Raw genomic sequence first — 20255 nt, forward strand, 5'->3', positions numbered from 1 at the left:
ACGAACCTCTCTTGCTCTTTGTCAGAAGTTTAGTTGGTCATGAGCAGACCGCACCAGTGTACTTCATGAATGATTGCACCCTGCCGTGCACTGTGAGAAAGTAACATTATCACAGATTTCAAGCAACGCTGCAGATATTTTTAATCAGATTAACGTTGATTTAAAATTCACCACCAGTTGAACTTGCAGTTGATTGACCCTGACAACGTTTTCAGCGTCCTCATCGGTTCACCTGGGTGCTCAAAAAAAATTTGTAATGTCATTTTAATGTTTTTTTTTTTTACATTAGTTAAGATTTGTTCATTTATTATATTTTTCAAAAGTTATATGCTTGTAAAAAGTATATTGACTGTTGTGAAAATGACTTGAGTGGAGTCAAAAGTATAGTTGGCTGCTGATGACTGTTTGAAATAAAAGGTTGTTAATTAATTCATTTGATAAAAATGAAAACTGAAGGTTCGGGTGGAGTGTTGTGTCTGTCGATGGAGGCTATGGAGACGTGCACGCTACTCGTTCGACATCTCTCATTCATCGAGGAACGTTCGAGCGGCCGATTGATATTTTCAACTTTGAACAACCTCTTTGACGACGTCGTAGTGCAGTTGCTGGCTGAGAGTTACAAGGATGACGTAGTGGTAGCCGCCGTCACCAGCTTCAATAGCATTCAGAACTGGAACACCAACAGCAGGCTAGACAAGGCAGATGATGACAACGTACGAGGCATGGAAAATCGCATGATTTCGAAAATTAACCAGAGAGAAGACGGCGACGATGGTGATTATCTTAGAGATGTCACTCAGGATGGTGCTGATGGTTTCGATGAAAAAAATAAAGATGATGACAGACAAGAATTCATTGAAAACCCACAAGGTACAAATTATTTACTCGTTCATTACATTCTCGGAGTATTTTATTAGGCACAAGCTCAACAATATCAGATATGTAAAAATAGCATTAACCTAACAAATTTTCACTTTTCACTTTAATTGGTCAATAAATCTTTTTATTGACCGAGATGAGAAAGGTGGTCTGAAGATAATTTCTATGCATTCTATGATTCATTTCACATAAGTAAAACACACATGCCACACACACACACACACACACACACACACACACACACACACACACACACACACACACACACACACACACACACACATACACACACACACACAGCTTAGCTGTCTACAGCGGTGGTATCAGCCCATTTTTAAAATTTAACAATGCTTAAACAAATATGTAATAACTTTTAATATAGTTATGAAAAAATATGATACCCACGTAAAATTAGATCCAAATCCGAACTAACTCGTAATTTTATTGCTGCCTCGCAGTTTTTGTTCACGTTCTGTGATTCTGTCAGTACATAATATTTGCTGTTTAATTCACCAACCACGCAGTTGACCTACCGAATTGTGTCGCTCTAGATCTTTTAAATGATTTCCTGTTCTTATGAATATTTAAAAAAATGTTGATCTAATTAATTTACTAGCAAACGACTCCACTTTTTCAACTTTAAATTTTAATGTTTAACGGTATTTCACGCATATGTTAACTTCACACGTCAACTAATTTCGCCCTGTGGACGCCCCTGATGATTTTTGAGATGCTTCTGCCAGTTGATAGCCGTCAGTCAATTCGTTGTCAGTTTATTTCATTAACATAACTTTTAATATCTTGCCGTTTGGAATTTCAGTATCAGAAAACAATTTAATGGATTTTGGAGACGTGAATGTCGGTGAAAGTCGAACTCTGACGTTTAAAATGCTGAACACGACTTCCATCGCTTGTCCTACCAACTTCAAATTCGAGTGGTCCGATGACGTTGATGGCCTCTCCTTCTCACCTCGGGTGGGCCACCTGCTTGGAGCCTGTCAGAAAGATGTCTTCGTCATTTTCAAGTCAGATGTCGAAACGCTGTTGGATAAATTAGAAGTTCGTTGTAGATTGGTTGCGATTGATTTCAACGGAGAAGGAGGGCCCCCGATGAACTGGGACGACCAGCTGAAGGTCGTTAAGTGGGTTGACGAAGTGCCAGGCGAACATAACAGCGATAATGAACACAGAAATAGCCTGTAAGTTGTAAAATTTTAATTTGTGAAATTTTCTATCCTGCTTGTTATCATTCTGAATAAATTAGGTTTTTTTCGAGGAAAATGAGGTTTGAAAATTAATAAATAATAAATGTTGAACTCCTTTTTCAGGAAACGAAAGTTAGTTATATTATCAATACAACTTTTTAACAGTTTTTCAAGCAGACGCTCCAAAAATATGCCGACGCTTAAAACGAAAGTGGTTGAATCGGAATTGGAGCCAAGTAATGTAGAATTGGATGAAACAGAAAGATATTTAAGCATCAAAATTTCGGCGTGTTGCTTTTATTGTCAATATGAGTTAAATTACAAGACCATTATATTCAAAGATACTCTTCTCTACAAAAACAGATCTTACAAGTCAGTTTTTAAGAATGTGTAAATTTAATTATGATAACACCATTAAATTCCCATTTAATCATATTTCAATTTTGCACAACATTAGCATAACGTTAAAGAACGTCGGTCGTGTAAAATTGTTTTATGCCTGGAACCTTTCCATGGCGAGAAACGAAAGGGGAAAGTCGATTGTAGCCGGTCAAGACATCAACTGCAGCCAAGTTGCTGGCGCTGATGAGGATGTCGGTCCACCGTTGACCAGCAGGCACATGGTGGCACCGCAGCAAGCATCACCAGACACTTCTCCCGTGACCAACCAGTCTCAGGTATATTCCAATGACTCCAATTAATTGCTGTTCACTCAGTTGTAACTGTCATCGTGAAAAACGTCATTAGGCTTATTGTCCATTCTCGATATCTCCCGCGTGTGGTGTGGTAGAGGCAAGTGCTGAACAAACGTTTTCCGTTACATTTAGTCCAATGATCGTCCAAGAATTTCATGCGCTCCTTTCATGCAGGTTCGATGGATGAACAACACATCTCGTTAAACATCACATACATTGAAACGTTTCATTAGATAAACAGCACATACATCAATAATAATAATAATACATTTCATTAAATAAACAACACATACTTTGATACATTTCATTAGAGAAGGTTAGACAAGTTTGTAAATAACAAAACTTTTGTGTTTTGTGTTTCAAGAATTTGGAAGTTGTTAAAAAATTGAATGATTTTTATACAGCACTCTTAGTGTAGTTTCCATTTCCATACAATTAATATTAAAGTTGTTCTCATTCAAAACATAAACGAATGCCGAAAGTTGACTTCATTATGGGAATTGTTTTGAGAGATTTTGTGAAGTTATAAGAGTAGCAATCATGAGATCATTAAGACGGCTTTTACGAAAATCTCAGTCAGTTTCAGAAAAAAAACCTTCTGCTTACTATTCCCTTTGAAAAGAAAATCAGTAGTGGTAATGGGATTGATATATTTTGAATAGCAATAAAATAGAAAAACAACATATGTTTGATTGCTTTTTATTAAATTATATTTTTTATTTTGAAATGAAAAAAATTAACGAAATCAAAATTATTTTTATATGCACCACACAGTATGAACAACTTAGCGCCAGGTATGGGCGGACCTACGGTTCAACTGAAAGGACGGTGCCTACTTCCTTACTGCCACTTTTTAGATTTTGAAGAATCAGATTATTTGACTGGTTCCAGAAGAAACCCCGATTTGTTGGCTCCCTTCATCATCCCTTCTTTTCGGAAGACGCTAAGTGAAGTTGCTGCCGACCCAACCACCAAGGTCACGGAGTTCCATGCCGTCGGTGTCTGTCGCACTATCGTCAAAAAGTCACTATTATTATTATTACTACTATTATTGTCTTTGCTGTTTCAATTGATAATCATACGAGTAGGGTTTGAGTGCAAGGATCGATTTTATATGAGGAGATTATTTAGTTTTTTTTACATGGTAAACTCGTTTTTAATAAAAGTTTTAACAGATACCAACCAAAGTTAACATCAAAATTTGACAAATATTGAACATCAATAATTTACAATTTATGCAGCGTCAATTTCGTAGCCTGTAACAAATTGCCATCTTTTAAAGACAAATGTGCATGTATTAATAATAAATAGCATGGACACCGTGGAGAAATTCACCAGACATTATGAAGCGTTTTACATTGGAAGACTGCTACAAATTTTTTTGCATTCGAACTTCTTAATCATTTACAGAAATTTTGGCAGAACCGAGGCAGAACCGATGCAAGCATTTAGTACAGAGGTTCTCAACGTTCATAGTGGCACCACCTTTTTTGTGAACCGCTGCTTTAGTAAATAATGTTCAAATTGGATAACGTTAGTGGTACGAGATTACTTAAAATGCAAGCGGTGTGACATTGAAAGGTTAACAAATTGTTTTCATTGCAGATGAAAAAATTTGGTAACAAAAAACACTATTGAATGAGACACGTTTTAAAAGATCATTAATTTAGCTTTAATCTTGTCGATTTAGTAAGAGAGTCCTATTAGTAGTAGACGTTTGTCACAGTAGGCGTAAGTTTGTAGACATCACTGAATCAACGTTTCTTATTTCAATGAAATATTGTTGTAAGATATGTTTGGGGAAAAAACTGGCTGTGAAACTGTTTGCCATCGAGAGAGTTTCAACTTAACGCATATTTTTAAAATATAAAAAAAATCTGGAGTGCTCGCATTTGAGAATTTAGTTCAAACTGCCAGACGAACAAGCCGCACCACGCGAGCGGATGGTTGAACATTTTTAAAGAATAAATGAAAGAATAATTAAATAAGAGAAATTTTTATTGGGAGATGAAAATTATTCACCTTCTCGACGGTTCTTATTTACAAAAATGATACTTGGATGCCTTAGTATCTTGCTCTGCTTGTCTTAATGACTTCATCACAATTAATAGTTTTTTAAAAACTCATAGAAAAGAGCGAAACATTTCAAATACGTTATGATTATTTTTTAGACGGGACGCTTGAAAAATTAAAATAATATTAAATGGGGCAACAGATTTGACCTAATGAACCCAACAAACATGGACTATTCAGCTTTGTGGGAGTGCATGGATCCAGAAGTGCCGGGTCTCACTCCTCCGTTTACCTGCTGCACTCCTTCCATCTACGTCCGCTCCATGAAAAAAAACGAAGTACGTAATTTACGGTTCTGTAATTTTATGTCACACTGTAATGAGCTCAGGTGCTTTTGGTAATTTTTTCAGTTTAATTAATATTTTTATTTTTTAATGTTTTTCAACCTAAAAATTTGTCGAAAAAATGAATTAATATACTGATGTCAGAACAAAAATACTTCAAACAACATTTATGTAGATTGTATTTGAGTTCCAAGCAAGCAGCTTGCATGTTGTTGAAAGTTACTGGCAGTTGAGGATACCGTTCTTTAACTTTGTACAAAAATTTCTTATTGTGGGAAGAAGCAGGGAGCCGCAAGTCATGTTCGACCAACCATTTCACAATTTCGACGCAGTCCTTATTGGTTAGTTCTTCCATCGCATTATTTTTTGTTGCACATTTTGAATTAACACAACAGACATGACGGACAACGTAAAAAGAACGTCGTACGCTTAGCTCTTCTCGATCTTAAGGGCCCTACACACGATCAGATTTTTGCACTGACCAAGCTGCGCTGACAAAAAACGCACGAACTGACTTGAGCGATTTTGTGTACACACGCCACAAACTTTCGTTCAGTTTTTTACTCAGTCTTGTTTGAAAACAGAATTTTGACACGGAAGCTTCATTGGCTGCCGGCCAAACAAAGAATTATTGACAAGATTGCGATGCTGACTTACAAATGTTGATGCGGTGTGACCACGGGTTGCTTTAAAATGCATGCGGGTTGGTAGGTGAAATATTTTCAAGCCTCATATCAGCAACAAATCAGAAGATGTTGCTGTCTAGGATTAAGGTCGGTGCTTGGTAGACGAAGTTCTATGATGTCAGTTCTTGATGTCAGTTTGAAATTCATTACCGTCTGAAGTTTGTTTGGAAATGAACTGAAGATGTATTTGTTTGATGTGACCTATGGGTTCTCTGAGAAAAATGAAGAGAATACTAATAATAACAACGTTAGAACAACGTCACAACATCTTCACGACAGACAACGTCACAAATCGAGTAGAAAATGCGATTTTAATTTATGATGTTGCATAACGAACAGGTAATGAAACTTCCACTACCGTCAATTTGTTGAACAATGAAGACGAATCCTTCCAATTCAAATTCGATTTGTCGTCGTGCTGCATTGCAGAGTGCCAAGAAGTATTAAACATCAATCCGACGTCTGCCATCCTTTCTCCAAGGACTCGGTCTATTTTATTTGCCCTATATTTTTATAGTTTTTAAAATGTGATTAAATAGTTACTTTAAACATGAAAATGACGAGAAAACTGTGAGCAATATAAACATATTTTAAATTGACAAGTTTATATTGTGAGGATATGACTTATTGCAATCAAAAAATGGTTTCTGGCTCTTCAAACAAACTGATGAATGAAATGACATTTTGATCAATCAGGCTGCCAGTGTGCATACGTTTCAATGCCCAACATGAAAAGGAAGTAAACTTCAACGTAAAATGTTACATCAAATGTATGACGTCACCATTGTCTCTCAACATAAAAGGTCGTGGATACGCCATGAACGCAGTCGTCTCGTACGGAAAGCAGGGCGACGAAATGATGACAACCTTGCAACCTGCTCATCTTACCACTCTTGATTTTGGAAAGGTTCATTCAACTCATTACTTCTATTTTTATCTTTTAAAGAGTTGGAACGGTAACATTAGTTGGAGTTTGGTGCAAAATGGAATGGCGAATTTATATACTTGTTGATAAATGAGTGTTGATTTATTGTTGAATCTTTAAAAAAAATTTATTGATGGATTGGGCCGTGGCTGTGGAAAAAACGTTTGATTTTTAGAAATAATAAACACGCGTTGCATGTGAAAAACTAAGGAATATCTTCACATTCGTATCGGGTCACTGTATTATTTTATGATTTAATTTTATTGAATAAATTAAAATTGAATTAGTTGACAATTTATATTTGAATATTGTTTTAATGAAGGTGCGTGTTTACGACAGCTCAGTGCTCTCCATTTCAATACAAAACGTTGGTTCTTTCAAGTTTGAATTTTCATTTACACTGTCCAAGAAGAACAAACCAGTTAGAGATTTCACAAGTGAAACTTCTCTGGTCAGCATCGTACCATCGTCGGCTGTTGTCGAGCAGGGTGATAAATGTAACTGCACGCTTGTCTTTCGACCTAAACAGCAACTAGTCCTACAAAATTATCTACTGACTCTTTATGTCAGGAGTTTTGTCAACGTTTTTATTTTTCAAACATTTTTTTGTTTGTAACTTAATACATTTCAATGTGCTGATATATATTGTTTTATTTCTGCTAAGAAATATGTTTGATAGTTGGTTATATGAATTAGATCAAACATGGTGCGACCTACTGCATGCTGCTCGCTGGACAGTCAGATCAATCGTCGCTTGACTTTTCTTGTTCCTATTTCAATTTCGGTTCTCAGTTCATTTACAAGGCTGACGTCGAACCTCCTTGCGTTCTCTTGACTATCAAGAATCAGTCAGAGAAGCCCATCAGGTTTTTGACCGTGTTCATTTGTCTTACTTTAATCGTTGTTATTATTAAACCTTCAAAAACTTTTTGTTCATCTTGGTTCTAAGTACCTTTCCAAAAAATTAAGATCATCCATCAAATTTTCATTTCACATCAACTGTTTTGATCGTGTTAATGCTCCGTAAATCAGCCAGCAGTATTTCTTTATAACAATGATCAATGAATATATACCATATTCCAAAGCCTGAATTGCACAAGTGAACCAGACTCCTGGCTTTCATTCCATTTCAAGCCACACATACTGAATCCGTGCAAATCATTGTCTGTTAAGTTCTCCTTTCATGCAAGAGAAACTAAGATGTTTGACCGGGATATAACATTTGTCATTGACGAAGTAGCCACAAAAGACATTCACTTCCATGGTCAAGGAGTAGAATTAAATGTATGTTCTTTTCAATTCATTATTCACAATTTTCATGGTAAATATTGCAGTTGAGAGCGTTAACAATGTTTAACATTGTGTAACATTAATGTCTCACGATTGTTGAATAAATCTAATCGTGACGCGTAATTACTCCAATTCTTTAAGAGCTATTTTAAAAAGAATAAATATTTTAGACGCTTTCCGATTTTAATGAAACGGTTTTTCAATATTTTTCAAGTTATATACAACTGCCGATAAAGTAATTCAGCGAAAACTTCTGCACGGCGCGCTTGCACCGCTCTCAACGTTATCACTGAGATCAACTGCAGCTAAAAACGGCAGCTCTCGTTTGCTTGCGTGTATCATTCGTTATTTTGTTTGCACGCTTGTGCCCAGATTGGTGATAATCAAATCGAACTAATTCACATCACTGATTCAACTGGTTGTAATTCGAGATACGCAATAATGCGACCGAACGACGCAAGATTCTTTTTTTCGAATTTTTTAACACGCCTAAAAAATTTACTTATATATCATTAAAATTTATTGTTTATATTTATTATTAACATTTATTACTAATTTAATTAATTTAAAATTGAATTAAAAATATAAAGGGTCGTATTAATTATTTTGATTTTAAAAAAACGTGGAATGGTTTTTAAAAAGAAGAGTAACTACACAGTTGCACAGCGTTACATTCAACGTTTTTTTAATTCCAAATAGTTATTATGACTATTCTTAGTAGAATCAACTAATAGTTAATTCATCAGCTAAACGCATCTCGCAATAAATTGTTTAAAAATGCTTTAGCGAGGTTCAAACGCATGTCAGACCTATGGTAAAAACCAACATGATAAATAGCTTTACTTTCTAATATTTTTTTTACAAATTATCTGTCATTTATTTGATCGATCAAATTTAAAAAATATTTAAATAATGATATCAATATTAACAATTTAGTTACTGTTACTTCCAGCTCGGTGTAGAAAATCCCTGTCACAATACAATAGACCTCGGAGCCTTATGCCCAGGACAGTGTACTAGAAGATTAGTCCCTATTGCGAATAAGAGTTTAGCGCCTGTTACGTTTCAGGTAAATATTCTTCCAGAAGAGAAAGAGTTGTTGCACCTTGGGACATTGAGCATAGGACCTGCTGGAATGTTTACAATTCCTGCCTGCTCAACATTCAATGTTGATATTTCGTTTGCTCCTTGGAAAAGAATAAAACAATTTAATGAAGCTGTAAGTTTTTATTGGTTTATAATTTGGACATAAAGTTGATTCATCAGCTAAACGCATTTCGCAATAAATTGTTTTAAAAATGCTTTAGCGAAGTTCAAACGCATGTCGGACCGATGATAAAAAAACAACATAAAATCTCCAGTAAAAAGCTTTATCATTAAACAGAGCTATTAATGCTGTTCAGCACATATGTCAGAATGTGATTAACTATCGCCACGTAATTATTATCATCTCTGATATTTATTGATATTTAACTCAACTTGATAAAATATTTTAATTATTTTAACAGATAATAGCTGAAGGTTTGGGTTTTAAGAAAACTCTATTCATGATAAAAGGATCAGGTCTTGGCTTTGAAGTTCTTCTAAACGTGAATCGAATCTATTTTGGAGCCTGTGTTCAAAAAAGTGTTACAGTCAAACAGTTACACATGTCAAACACTGGAGATTTCGGAACGAAGTAAGTTTTTATCTTAATATATTCAAATTATTTTTTCGAGTTGTTAATACATCGCTAACATTTATTGTTTCCAAACTAGTTGAAACTTAAGCTTTCGAAGCATTTTTGCATAAAAAGATTGATAAAACGAGTTATTAAAGTTGCGACCTACCGAATCTACTTTATAGTCAATTGTGTTTACAATTAAATATCTACTTTTATTTCCATCTAGGCTCAATTATAATAATTGAAAAAAAAAACATTAAAAACTTTAGAAAAAGAAATTGGGAAAAATAAAAATTGTTGAATAAGAGAAGACTTTAAAAGCGTCATAAAACAATGAAACATTAAATGAATTATTGGTACAAAACGTGGTTACAATCTTTAAAATTGAATAATATTACAATCGTTCCATAAAATTGCAGAATTTTAAAACAAATGATTTTTTCAAATTAATTTTTGTACATTTAATATAAGGCAAAGTCATATAAATTTTTTACGAAAATATCAATAAATGTTTTACATTATTTTGAAATTGTTCAAACATTTGAACACAATTTAAAAAATTAGAAACTTTTGACTAAGAATTTAAGTTCAGTGGAAAATTTGAACACATTTTTCGTTCACTAGTGAAAATTCTTGCAAAATCTTAAATCTTTCGTTCACTCTTGCAGACCAGACTTGAGTTTAGCCGACTACTTTAGACTTACATCAGGGCAGCTTTTGACTCGGTCAACAGAGACGCTATATGTCTGCTGTTTCGTGACCTGGGAATTCCTCATTATCTTGTAGACCTGTTAAAGGCTTTTCAAACTCACACCTCCCTTAGCTGCGTTGAAAGAATGTTCCTAGTAGTTCGGTCAGACAAAATTTTCAAAGTTAATTTTTCTTGCCCCGATGGATTAGATTTTGAGATAACACAATCAGCGAAGAAGTCTTCTCAGACCTTGAATATGCCGACGATGTTACTCTGCTGGCAGAGATGCAGGAGGTTTTTCAACTGTCACTGGCAATCTTTTTCGAGGAAGCTACATCTTTTGGATTGGAAATAAACGGAAACAAAACCAAGATACAAATCATTCCTGCGGGTGATTCTCTGTTGGAAAATGTTTCGGTAATGAGCAACAACATTTTAGATTATGGATTTATTCACTTACCTCGACTAAAAAATATATAATGCTGGCAGTAGTTGTGTTAAGATATCTTGCCAAATCACAACCACTAGTTCATGTATAAAGTCTTAGGGCCGTAACATATAACACTCAAGTATCTCACTGACAACTAAAATCAAGCTCTATAACGCTTACATCATTTCTACACGGCAATGTTCCGCTCTGGGGCTCGTCTGTAAAAAGGATTGCATATCGCACACACAGTATATCTTTTCACAAACCCGAGTTTGAAAAATAATTTTTAAAACATAAATAAAAAATTTTCAAATTTTTAACACTTTGTGGAGTCGGATGAAAAATATCCGACCTCTCAATATTCCGACTCAGGCAAAAACCTCTGACTCCGACACCTTGGTCGCAACCCACTAGTTGGAAATCGCTGATCTATCGTAGTTGAAAAGACGTGAAACTAATTATGTTATTTATAGAATGTGTAACAATTCCAAAACAGCTTTCGATGGGACACGAAAGAGATGACACCAAACTTCTGCATCAGTCCTGAGAGAGGGTACATACCAGCTGGCGCAGAAGTTTTGTTTGATGTCACATTCCAGCCAAAAAAAATTGTTGATGATATACGTGTTGAGGTAGAATGTTTATTCTTTACTCATCTCATTTTTATAATACAATTTTTCCTAATCCTGTGAACAATTTACTAAATTTTTTTACAGTGTAAATGTTTTTTTGACGGAGATTGTTTTACAGAACTAGCATTGTGCGGATGTTGCGTAGAGTATCCAACAGCTAAAGAAACTATCACCATGCAAACTTCTGTCCGTCAGAAAGAAACAAAATCAATTGCAATTAACAATCCAACCAATCAGTCTTGGGTTATTCGGCCTGTTATCGAAAGTGAACACTGGACTGGATCTGAAATATTCAATTTACAACCTAACTCCACGAGCAACTACATTTTGACATACCAACCCATGGTTATGACGTCAGATAACGAGAAGCACACAGTGAATAATTTGATTTTGTTTAAATAAATTTTTCTTGCATTTGAATGATTTCCAATATTTTTGAAATAAAAACCAGAGCAGTATCTTTTTCCCATTCCCGGATGGCACTGGAGTTTTGTACAATCTTGTTGGAATTGCCGACGCTCCATCAGCAACAACAAAAATAACCAGGGAGATACCTTGCAGAACTCTTTACGTTGAATCTATTCCAGTCGAAAATTGGCTTAATAAACCCCAAAAGTTTGTTCGAAAATTAGATTGGTTAATCAATTTGTAATTATTAGTTAATAATAATAAATATTGATTGTTTATATGATGAAACGTCAGATTCAGGATAAAGATAGATTATTTATTGATCAATGCTCCAAATACTCGGGATAACAAAGATAAAAATGATAAAATTTCGTTGAGAGAAAAGGTAGAACTACCAGCCCATATCAAATTGACTGGTGTTGACTTTGTTGACGTTCCTCCATTATCAACCAAAGATTATAAATTGTCTATTCAATCATACAAGGAAGGAACATATCAATACAAGGCTAGATCTATACATTCATAGATTGATCAACGTTTGCATTTGCATTTTTTAAAACCACAAATACCGTATTATTTTTAGGTCATATTTGTGAATAGCACAACACATGAATACTCATTCGTCGAACTGACACTAACATTTAAAAAACCTGATGTGGTTTGCACGTTCGAGATGAATACAACAGTCAGACAAAAAGTCACTCAGGATATACTAATCATAAATCCACTCATGATCCCAACGACATTCACAGTTACAAGCAGTTTGCCTGATTTATGTTATCTGAATCAGCTCATTGTACCAGCTGTCTCTGAGGTTGTTTGATAATCATCTATACGTAGACCGCTGGCAATCACTTTGATGTTAAAAATTTTTTCAGAAATTATTTTATGTCGAATATTTTCCTTTAAAACCGGAAATACTAAGGGGTAAATTGGAAATGACATCAAACGAAATGGGACAATTAGTTTATGAAATCAAGTTAATTGCTTCAGAGTCACTTCCTGAAAAAGAACTTGTGTTCAAAACATCACTTGGTTCAAGTCAATCACAATTAGCGCGATTCACGAATTATAGTAAATCAAAGACTGATTACATTTGCAAAGTATAAAAATTATTTTATTTTTGTTATAAAATTTTATGACAATTTACTTTTATGCAATTAGGTAAACCACAGTGACTTCACGTGTGAAAAAGTTGTAACAGCCATTAACGCAGGCACAGAACAGTCCATAGAGGTGACCTATCAACCATCCAGTCTGGGAAGGGTTGAGACAACGTTAGTGGCCAGTTCTCCTCATGGTGGAACATACACATTTCCAATTTTTGCAGAGTGTCAATTTCCTAGACCCCAAGTTAATAATGTTTTTGAAAAAATTTACGACTTAAATTATTTATATAAACATTAATTTAATAATAGTACTACCTCAAAAGCTTATTGTGGATTAGTATGTATTTTAAATAACATTAGCAAAAAGTTATAAATGGAAAATCAGTCATTTTGAAAGTTTCGAAATTATTTAACCTTTTTTCAGTTACATCCAAAAAAGAGAATTGGATAATTATACTGATTGTAATATTATTATTACTACTATATATTACTATGTATTACACTAATTGATGTTTACCCTATCCAATTCTTTGGTTATTTGGTTCAAAAATTTCAGTTCTGTTAACTATAAAAGTATAACTTTTGTAAAAAAAAGAATTTTTTTACAAAGAAATTTGGTTTTAAATTATTGGGAGATTTTCATTTTTGGAAGTTTAGTCACAAAATAATTGTACAACTGATTTCTTTAAAAAATATATTTACTTATATATATATTTATTTATTAGGAAGCCAAACATCTCTTGGCGTTATAAATATAAATTTATATTTATAATAAATAAATATAAATTTATCACTTTGGAAACTGAACCTGAGTTTGCGGAATAGATCTTGCTAAGTTTCAACTTATTCTCACATTTTTATATGTAAGACTCTACTATTCCAAACAACTGAATAAGAAAATGTCAAATAAATATAGAAAATAAAAATAATGATACACAACAAATATAAATATTTAATTAAATATTAATTAATTTTTATTCAATAATTCAAGTTACTTATTTGTAATTATTAAATTAATTTAACGAATAATTTAAATTATTTAAGGGACCGTTCGTTATTAAACATGGATCCCCTGCAACAATTGTGTTCAAGAATGTTTTCAAAAAGGCTACTAAATTTAACTTTCATGTTGACAACCCAAATTTCCGAGTGAATACCGCGTCTGAGACTATTCAAGCAAATAGGGATTACAAAATCATTGTTACATTGGACGGAACTGCCTCAGCCACAAAGTTAACTAAGACGGGAAAGTTGATAGTTGTATGTCCTCAAGCGACAACTGCATGCCAACCTTCGAGAATTCAATGGGATTATTATTTGAAAGGTGTTTATTAACACTTAAAACTTAATTGTAAAACTAATTGTAAAACTTATATACAATACAATACAATATGTTATTTTTTGGTTTTTCTTTTTTGAAATTATTAGTTCGTTTAAACATTGTTTTCCCAGATGTTTTTGCACAAGTATAAAAATGTTTCTATATAAGTAAAATGAATGTCGTTAGTATTTAAATTAAAATTTCATGTCGTAAAAATTTGATTTGCCCACTGTTAGTTAATTCCTTTATGCTTGAAACCATTTATATATGTAAAGGGTACGTTTGACGAAAGTTGTTAACGCATGTCAACTTCATTTCGTTTTGTGATGACGGCATCTTTTTTGATTCGATCGCCATTAAAGCTTCCGGAGTTCGTTGGCATCAGGGAATGGAAATTCGACAACGGCAACGATCCAACCTATGTCATACCATCAAATACCTGAAAAGAAAGACGATGGCAGAATTCTATATATTTATTTAAGTTTGGTTATTTGTTTAAGATTAGAATTTTATAAAATTTAGCTTTGCATTTTTACATTGCGTGAGAGCGCCTGTGAGAATATCCAATATAGCGGATGCTATCTAAATGTTCATTCGATGACGATATATAATATATTTAAAAAATCTTGAAAAATTAGGTAACAAACGTGGACAAATCGACAGAACAACCAGCCATGCAAACGAAATTCAACTGACCGAATGTGTGGGTAGTATATGTTATCATATGATTTGGGTGCACATAAAGCGCTTTTTCTAACAATGTTACACAAAACCGCTCCAACCAGATTCTCTGATCGTTGATACATATTATACCGGACAAAAAAAAACTAAATATGCTGAAAATATATAAAATAAACATTGTAGAATATATAGATTTATTTATTTAAAGTAAAACCAGAAGCCCACAGGGCTTGTGCGGCAACTTAACTAACAGAAATTATGCTGTTCAATTGTCAATATAACTAATTAATAAAACAAAATTTGTTCATAATGTCCAAAAAAAAGAAAAAAACACAATAATGTTTCGCAAAACAAAAAAGAAAGAAATCAATGAAAAAAAGATTGATTAAATTGCATCTGTTTCTATCAGTTATGGATGTCGGACTTGAACTTCCAGTAGGATCGCGATTGTTGTATATTGGTCACCAGCTTGCTCCATGTTTTTAATCCACACATCAAGGTGCCATTGCTGTATATCTTTGTTCTTGTCACCGGCAAATAAAACTCATTTGCATGTCTAACATGCAGATTAATTTTTAGACTTAAATCGAGTAATAACTTCCGTTGCATACGACGACAAATTAATTTCATATAATTTATAAAAAATAGCATCAAATAAAATTTATACAAGCTGCCTATTGTAAGTATTTTGCTTACTTTAAAGAGATGGCTGACGTGGTCAAATTTTCTTACGTTAAACGAAATTCTTAAAAAAAACCTTTGACATTTTAATAATGCTAAATAACATATAGGACTATTGCCCCAGATAGGCAAACAATATATTAAATATGGATGGATAAATTAATGAATAATACAACATTATAATATAAAACGTGTAAATAGATTTTAATTTGCTGATTATACCAATTCTTTTAAAAATTTTTTGAGAAGTATTGCTAATATGATTTATCCATGAAGTCAGATTTGATAATCACCCCTAAAAATTTTATCGTTTCTGTTCTTTCAATTGGGTTATCATTAATGGATATTTTAAAATGCAATAAATTAGTTGACATTTTAGGACCAAAAACTAGTCATTTTATTGGCAAGACACCGATCAAAAATTAATGCAAGTTCTCGATTTATCACTTCATTAAACCCTTCCATAAAGCGGCTTTCAAACAATATTGTCGTATCATCTGCATACTAAAAAAATTTGGCAATTGTTGAAGATCTAACAATATCATTCAAAAATAAATTAAAAAGAAGCGGCCCCAAGATCGATCCATGAGGAACGCATGTGTTTTGGTAACATGTCAGATGTTGTCCCCTCAATAGACACATAATGGCTTCTCTCAGATAAATAGCTTTTGAACCAGGCTAACAATGTTCACCTGATCCCATAATGACTCAACTTTTGAATTAGAATGGTATGAAAGCTTTTTTGAAATCAATAAAAACCCATACGGTATGGATTTTCAGTTCAATACTGCCAACAATTCTACTGATCATGTCAAAAACGGCCACTTCAGTGGAAGAAACCTTCTTGAACCCGTACTGACAATCAAAGTGATTTTTTTTCAAAAAAAAATTATCAATCGAAAATGTACAAACTTTTCCATAACTTTTAACATCCTGGACACCAAACTAACATTAACTTAGATTTCCTATTATTTGGATTTAATGTAGATCTAATTAATTGCCAGGTTTTTTGTATTTGATTTGTTTAAATAAAACTCTTTGTGATAATAATTTTGTTTTGCAAAAATTACTACTTTAGAAAATGCTTTTTGTAATTTAAATATATATGTTTGTTTTTTAAAGTACTGTTTTTAATAAATTTTTTATACATTTTATTTTTTCATCCAAGGATGTTTAAACTTAGAACGAGAATTATGAGGAACAGTGGAACAGAAAAAATTAAAAGTCTCATTAATTATTCGTGGAAACAATCAAAACCAACATCAACATCGTTAATACCTATAATGTATCTCCAATCATAATTGGCAGAAAAGAATTTAGCCTCATTATGTTATTTGTCGAAAAATTTTTACGTTTAAAATTGATTACCAAAAATTTGTGATTTTAAAAGAAATGTGGTATAGATTGCAAAATGGTCTGAATTATCAATTTGGACCACGCCAGACATATGATCAATTAGATGATTATATATATTAATGAAACATTTAAAATCGCTAATTAAAATCAAAAAGTTCTCAAAAGCGTTAATATATATATATATAATTATATATATATATATATTATTGATGAAAAATCACAGCATTGTAAAACTTTGAAATATCCCTATATAAGTGCTGTTATGAGTAAAATTGAAATAGGAATAGAAATAAGATCGAAAAATCTCTTCATCATGAACGTCAACGATTTATATGTCTCAACCTCTCTGTCTCAATGGGATTAGTGAGTGCACTGAAACATTCCTAACCAGTACGATCAGTGCCTTCGTCAACAGGGCGTATACTCACTCATCAAAAGCCGAAAATAGAGAAAAAGAACTCCAACGAGTAACCAATCCTGATTAATAATGGATACAAACTATCACAAATAAAGAAAATAATTCACCACAAAGAACAACGTAACAATGAAAATACAAACGACAATAACAACAATATAAAAAACATCATAATTTATTATAAAAATAGTATGTCCTCATCATATAAAACAGATGAAAAAATAATAAAAAAGATAATAAAAAACAATGTTAATTAAAGTCATAGATACAAACATCTCAATAAAATTAAGAATTTACTACACAAACAGGAAATCATCATCTCTTAAAATAAAAAACAATTCCAACATTTAAACCTTCCTCGGACAAGAAAAGTAGTCATTTGATTTATTCATTTACATGTAAAATTTGTGAGTGCGTGCATCAAAATTCTGAATACATCCGAATGACTACAACAACATTAACGAGAAGACTCACTATGCATAAGCAACACGGAGCAATAAAAGACCACCTAATGGAACAACATAACACTATTATAACAAGGGAAATTTTAGACAATAACACCAAAGCAATTTATTACAACAAAGAATACTTCAAATTGAAGATAGCAGAATCAATTTTCATTGATAAACGTAAACCAGCAATATATATTCAATTAAATAATACCAATATTCTTCTAACAAAGAAACACATGATTAACTATAATTCTAATTAAGTTACAATCAAAGTCACTGTAAAAACAAAGACACAAAGACGTAACAGTACTATATAACTACACTGATGACGGCAGTTGATGCCGAAAAGAGCTTTTTTGTAGTAATAACGTTATTAATAATGTTTTGTCAAAATTGTCAAATACTAAAAGTTTTTATTTAACCTTAATAAACTTCATCAAGATGATAATAGTCTCGTTAGAAAAATTGAGAAACTCAACTACAAGTTGAATAATGCCAAGAATGCAGTGATCTTTATAAATAATTGTATATGTTGGTAATAGATCATAATTTTTACAATATTCTGCATATTTTACAAACCTCACTTCCAACCCGGCGCTTAATCAACAATGAAAACAAAAAAGTAATAAAAACTAGCATTGTAAATAGTGACAAGGAAGAATATGATGCTATCAATGAAGAAAAGGAAACCAACAAAGATTGACCTGCCAATAAAGAAACCTGACACCTAATTTCCATATAAGTTCACTTTGACAAAGTCAATATTTCCCTATATAAACTTAACCGCACTGATGATGATTAATTCGGAATCGAAATATGGCTTTATTTGCAGCAAGAATTCGGAAAATAAGTTTATTTTGAATTTTAATAAACGTTCACCAAAAAATCGAAAAAACAAACTACAAACATATTAATGCCAAACATTCGGTAGAATTTATAGAATATTGTAAAAATATATATATACATATATATTTACAATATATATATATATATATATATATATATATATATATATATAATATTCCATAAATTCTACTGAATGTTTGGCGTTAATGTTTGTAGTTCGTTTTTTCGATTTTTCTCACTAACGTCTAGTTTATTAAAATTCAAAATAAACTTATTTTCCGAACTCATGCTGCAAATAAAGCCATATTTCGATTCCGAATGAATCATCATCAGTGCAATTCAGTTTATATAGGGAAATATTTATTTACTTTGTCAAAGTGAACTTAGATGGAAATAAGGTGTCAGATTTCTTTATTGGCTGGTCCATCTTAGTTGGTTTCTGTTTCTTCATCAATAGCATCATATTCTTCTTTGTCATTATTTAGTATAATGCTAGTTTTTATTACTTCTTCATTGTAGATTTAAGGACCGGGTTGGGAGTGAGACAAAAAATGACAACCTCACTAATTAATTTATTGACTCCAACACTCTCCTTTGAAACTTTATTTTGACAGCCTATGCGGAATTGAATATTTTGCCAGATAAAAATTTGTTACAATTTCGAAAGAAATGAGTCAAGTACAGTTGATGACAAAGAGTTTCCAACTTCAACTCATGTTTAACTTTCTTTAATGCTGTCATTTATTCTTGCTCCAAGTGATTTCCTAAATCTAAATAAAACATCAATTAGTAATAGAAGTTAATTTATTTTATCATTTCCAGTTTTTTGTTCAATTTGCTGGGCCAATTCTGTTAAAAAAAATTAACAAACTTAAATTTGAAGCAAAAATTAAAAAAAAAATGCTTTATTTAATTAAAAACTAAACAAGTAGAATTAAATTTAATATAATAATAATTTAATTATAATAATTTAATTATATATACAAAACATAACAATATAACATAATCTAGCCAGATGTAGATAGATATTTAAGTCTATAATAACCTTTGTCCTTCAGTTATCAATTTACAATAGGAATTATAAGCAGACTGGTCAAAGCAGACTGTGATACGAATAGAGAAGAAAGAGACTTGATTTTGACGAATCTCAGTAGCTTTGACCAATCCAAAAACTTATCCAACATGAAAAGTTATGAAAAAATAAAGAAAACTTTAATAAAAAAATTAACTGTGGAAGTGTAGAAGAATCTGATTTGATGCAAAGATCCAAGCAGGCTGTGATACGATACAGTTACTTTATGGTACGATTCACAGCAACTTGAACCACTACATCAGACCAACATGAAGGGCAGTTAACCAAATTTTTTGAAAACATTTTTTAAAGGCAATATAATATAATTGATAATTACTAGTATAATAATAATGTGACGTATAATCGTATATAATCAAAATATAAAATGTTACATATGAATCTATCTATCCAAAAATGGTGATTACGAATGACATACCAATTAAATTACTATTACAACATTA

At 32.3% G+C, this 20255-nt stretch overlaps 1 protein-coding gene across 1 annotated transcript; it reads left to right on the forward strand.

Moving 5' to 3' along the window:
- Positions 1 to 2401: 2401 nt before the first annotated feature.
- On the forward strand, positions 2402 to 15458 carry HELRODRAFT_187825 (hypothetical protein; the record flags this gene model as incomplete). Its single annotated transcript, XM_009010766.1, has 22 exons — positions 2402 to 2456; positions 2542 to 2761; positions 2832 to 2953; positions 3554 to 3802; positions 4995 to 5130; positions 5312 to 5477; positions 6162 to 6282; positions 6519 to 6729; positions 7070 to 7330; positions 7444 to 7613; positions 7833 to 8031; positions 8990 to 9256; positions 9546 to 9715; positions 11318 to 11453; positions 11691 to 11828; positions 11905 to 12068; positions 12156 to 12246; positions 12445 to 12675; positions 12740 to 12964; positions 13026 to 13214; positions 14015 to 14294; positions 15382 to 15458. The coding sequence occupies exons 2-22, from the start codon at positions 2597 to 2599 to the stop codon at positions 15456 to 15458; spliced, it is 3768 nt and encodes a 1255-aa protein (XP_009009014.1). The 5' UTR covers positions 2402 to 2456; positions 2542 to 2596.
- Positions 15459 to 20255: the final 4797 nt, after the last annotated feature.

This window comes from Helobdella robusta, assembly GCF_000326865.2.
Source record: "Helobdella robusta unplaced genomic scaffold HELROscaffold_1, whole genome shotgun sequence".
NCBI classification, from domain to species: domain Eukaryota; kingdom Metazoa; phylum Annelida; class Clitellata; order Rhynchobdellida; family Glossiphoniidae; genus Helobdella; species Helobdella robusta.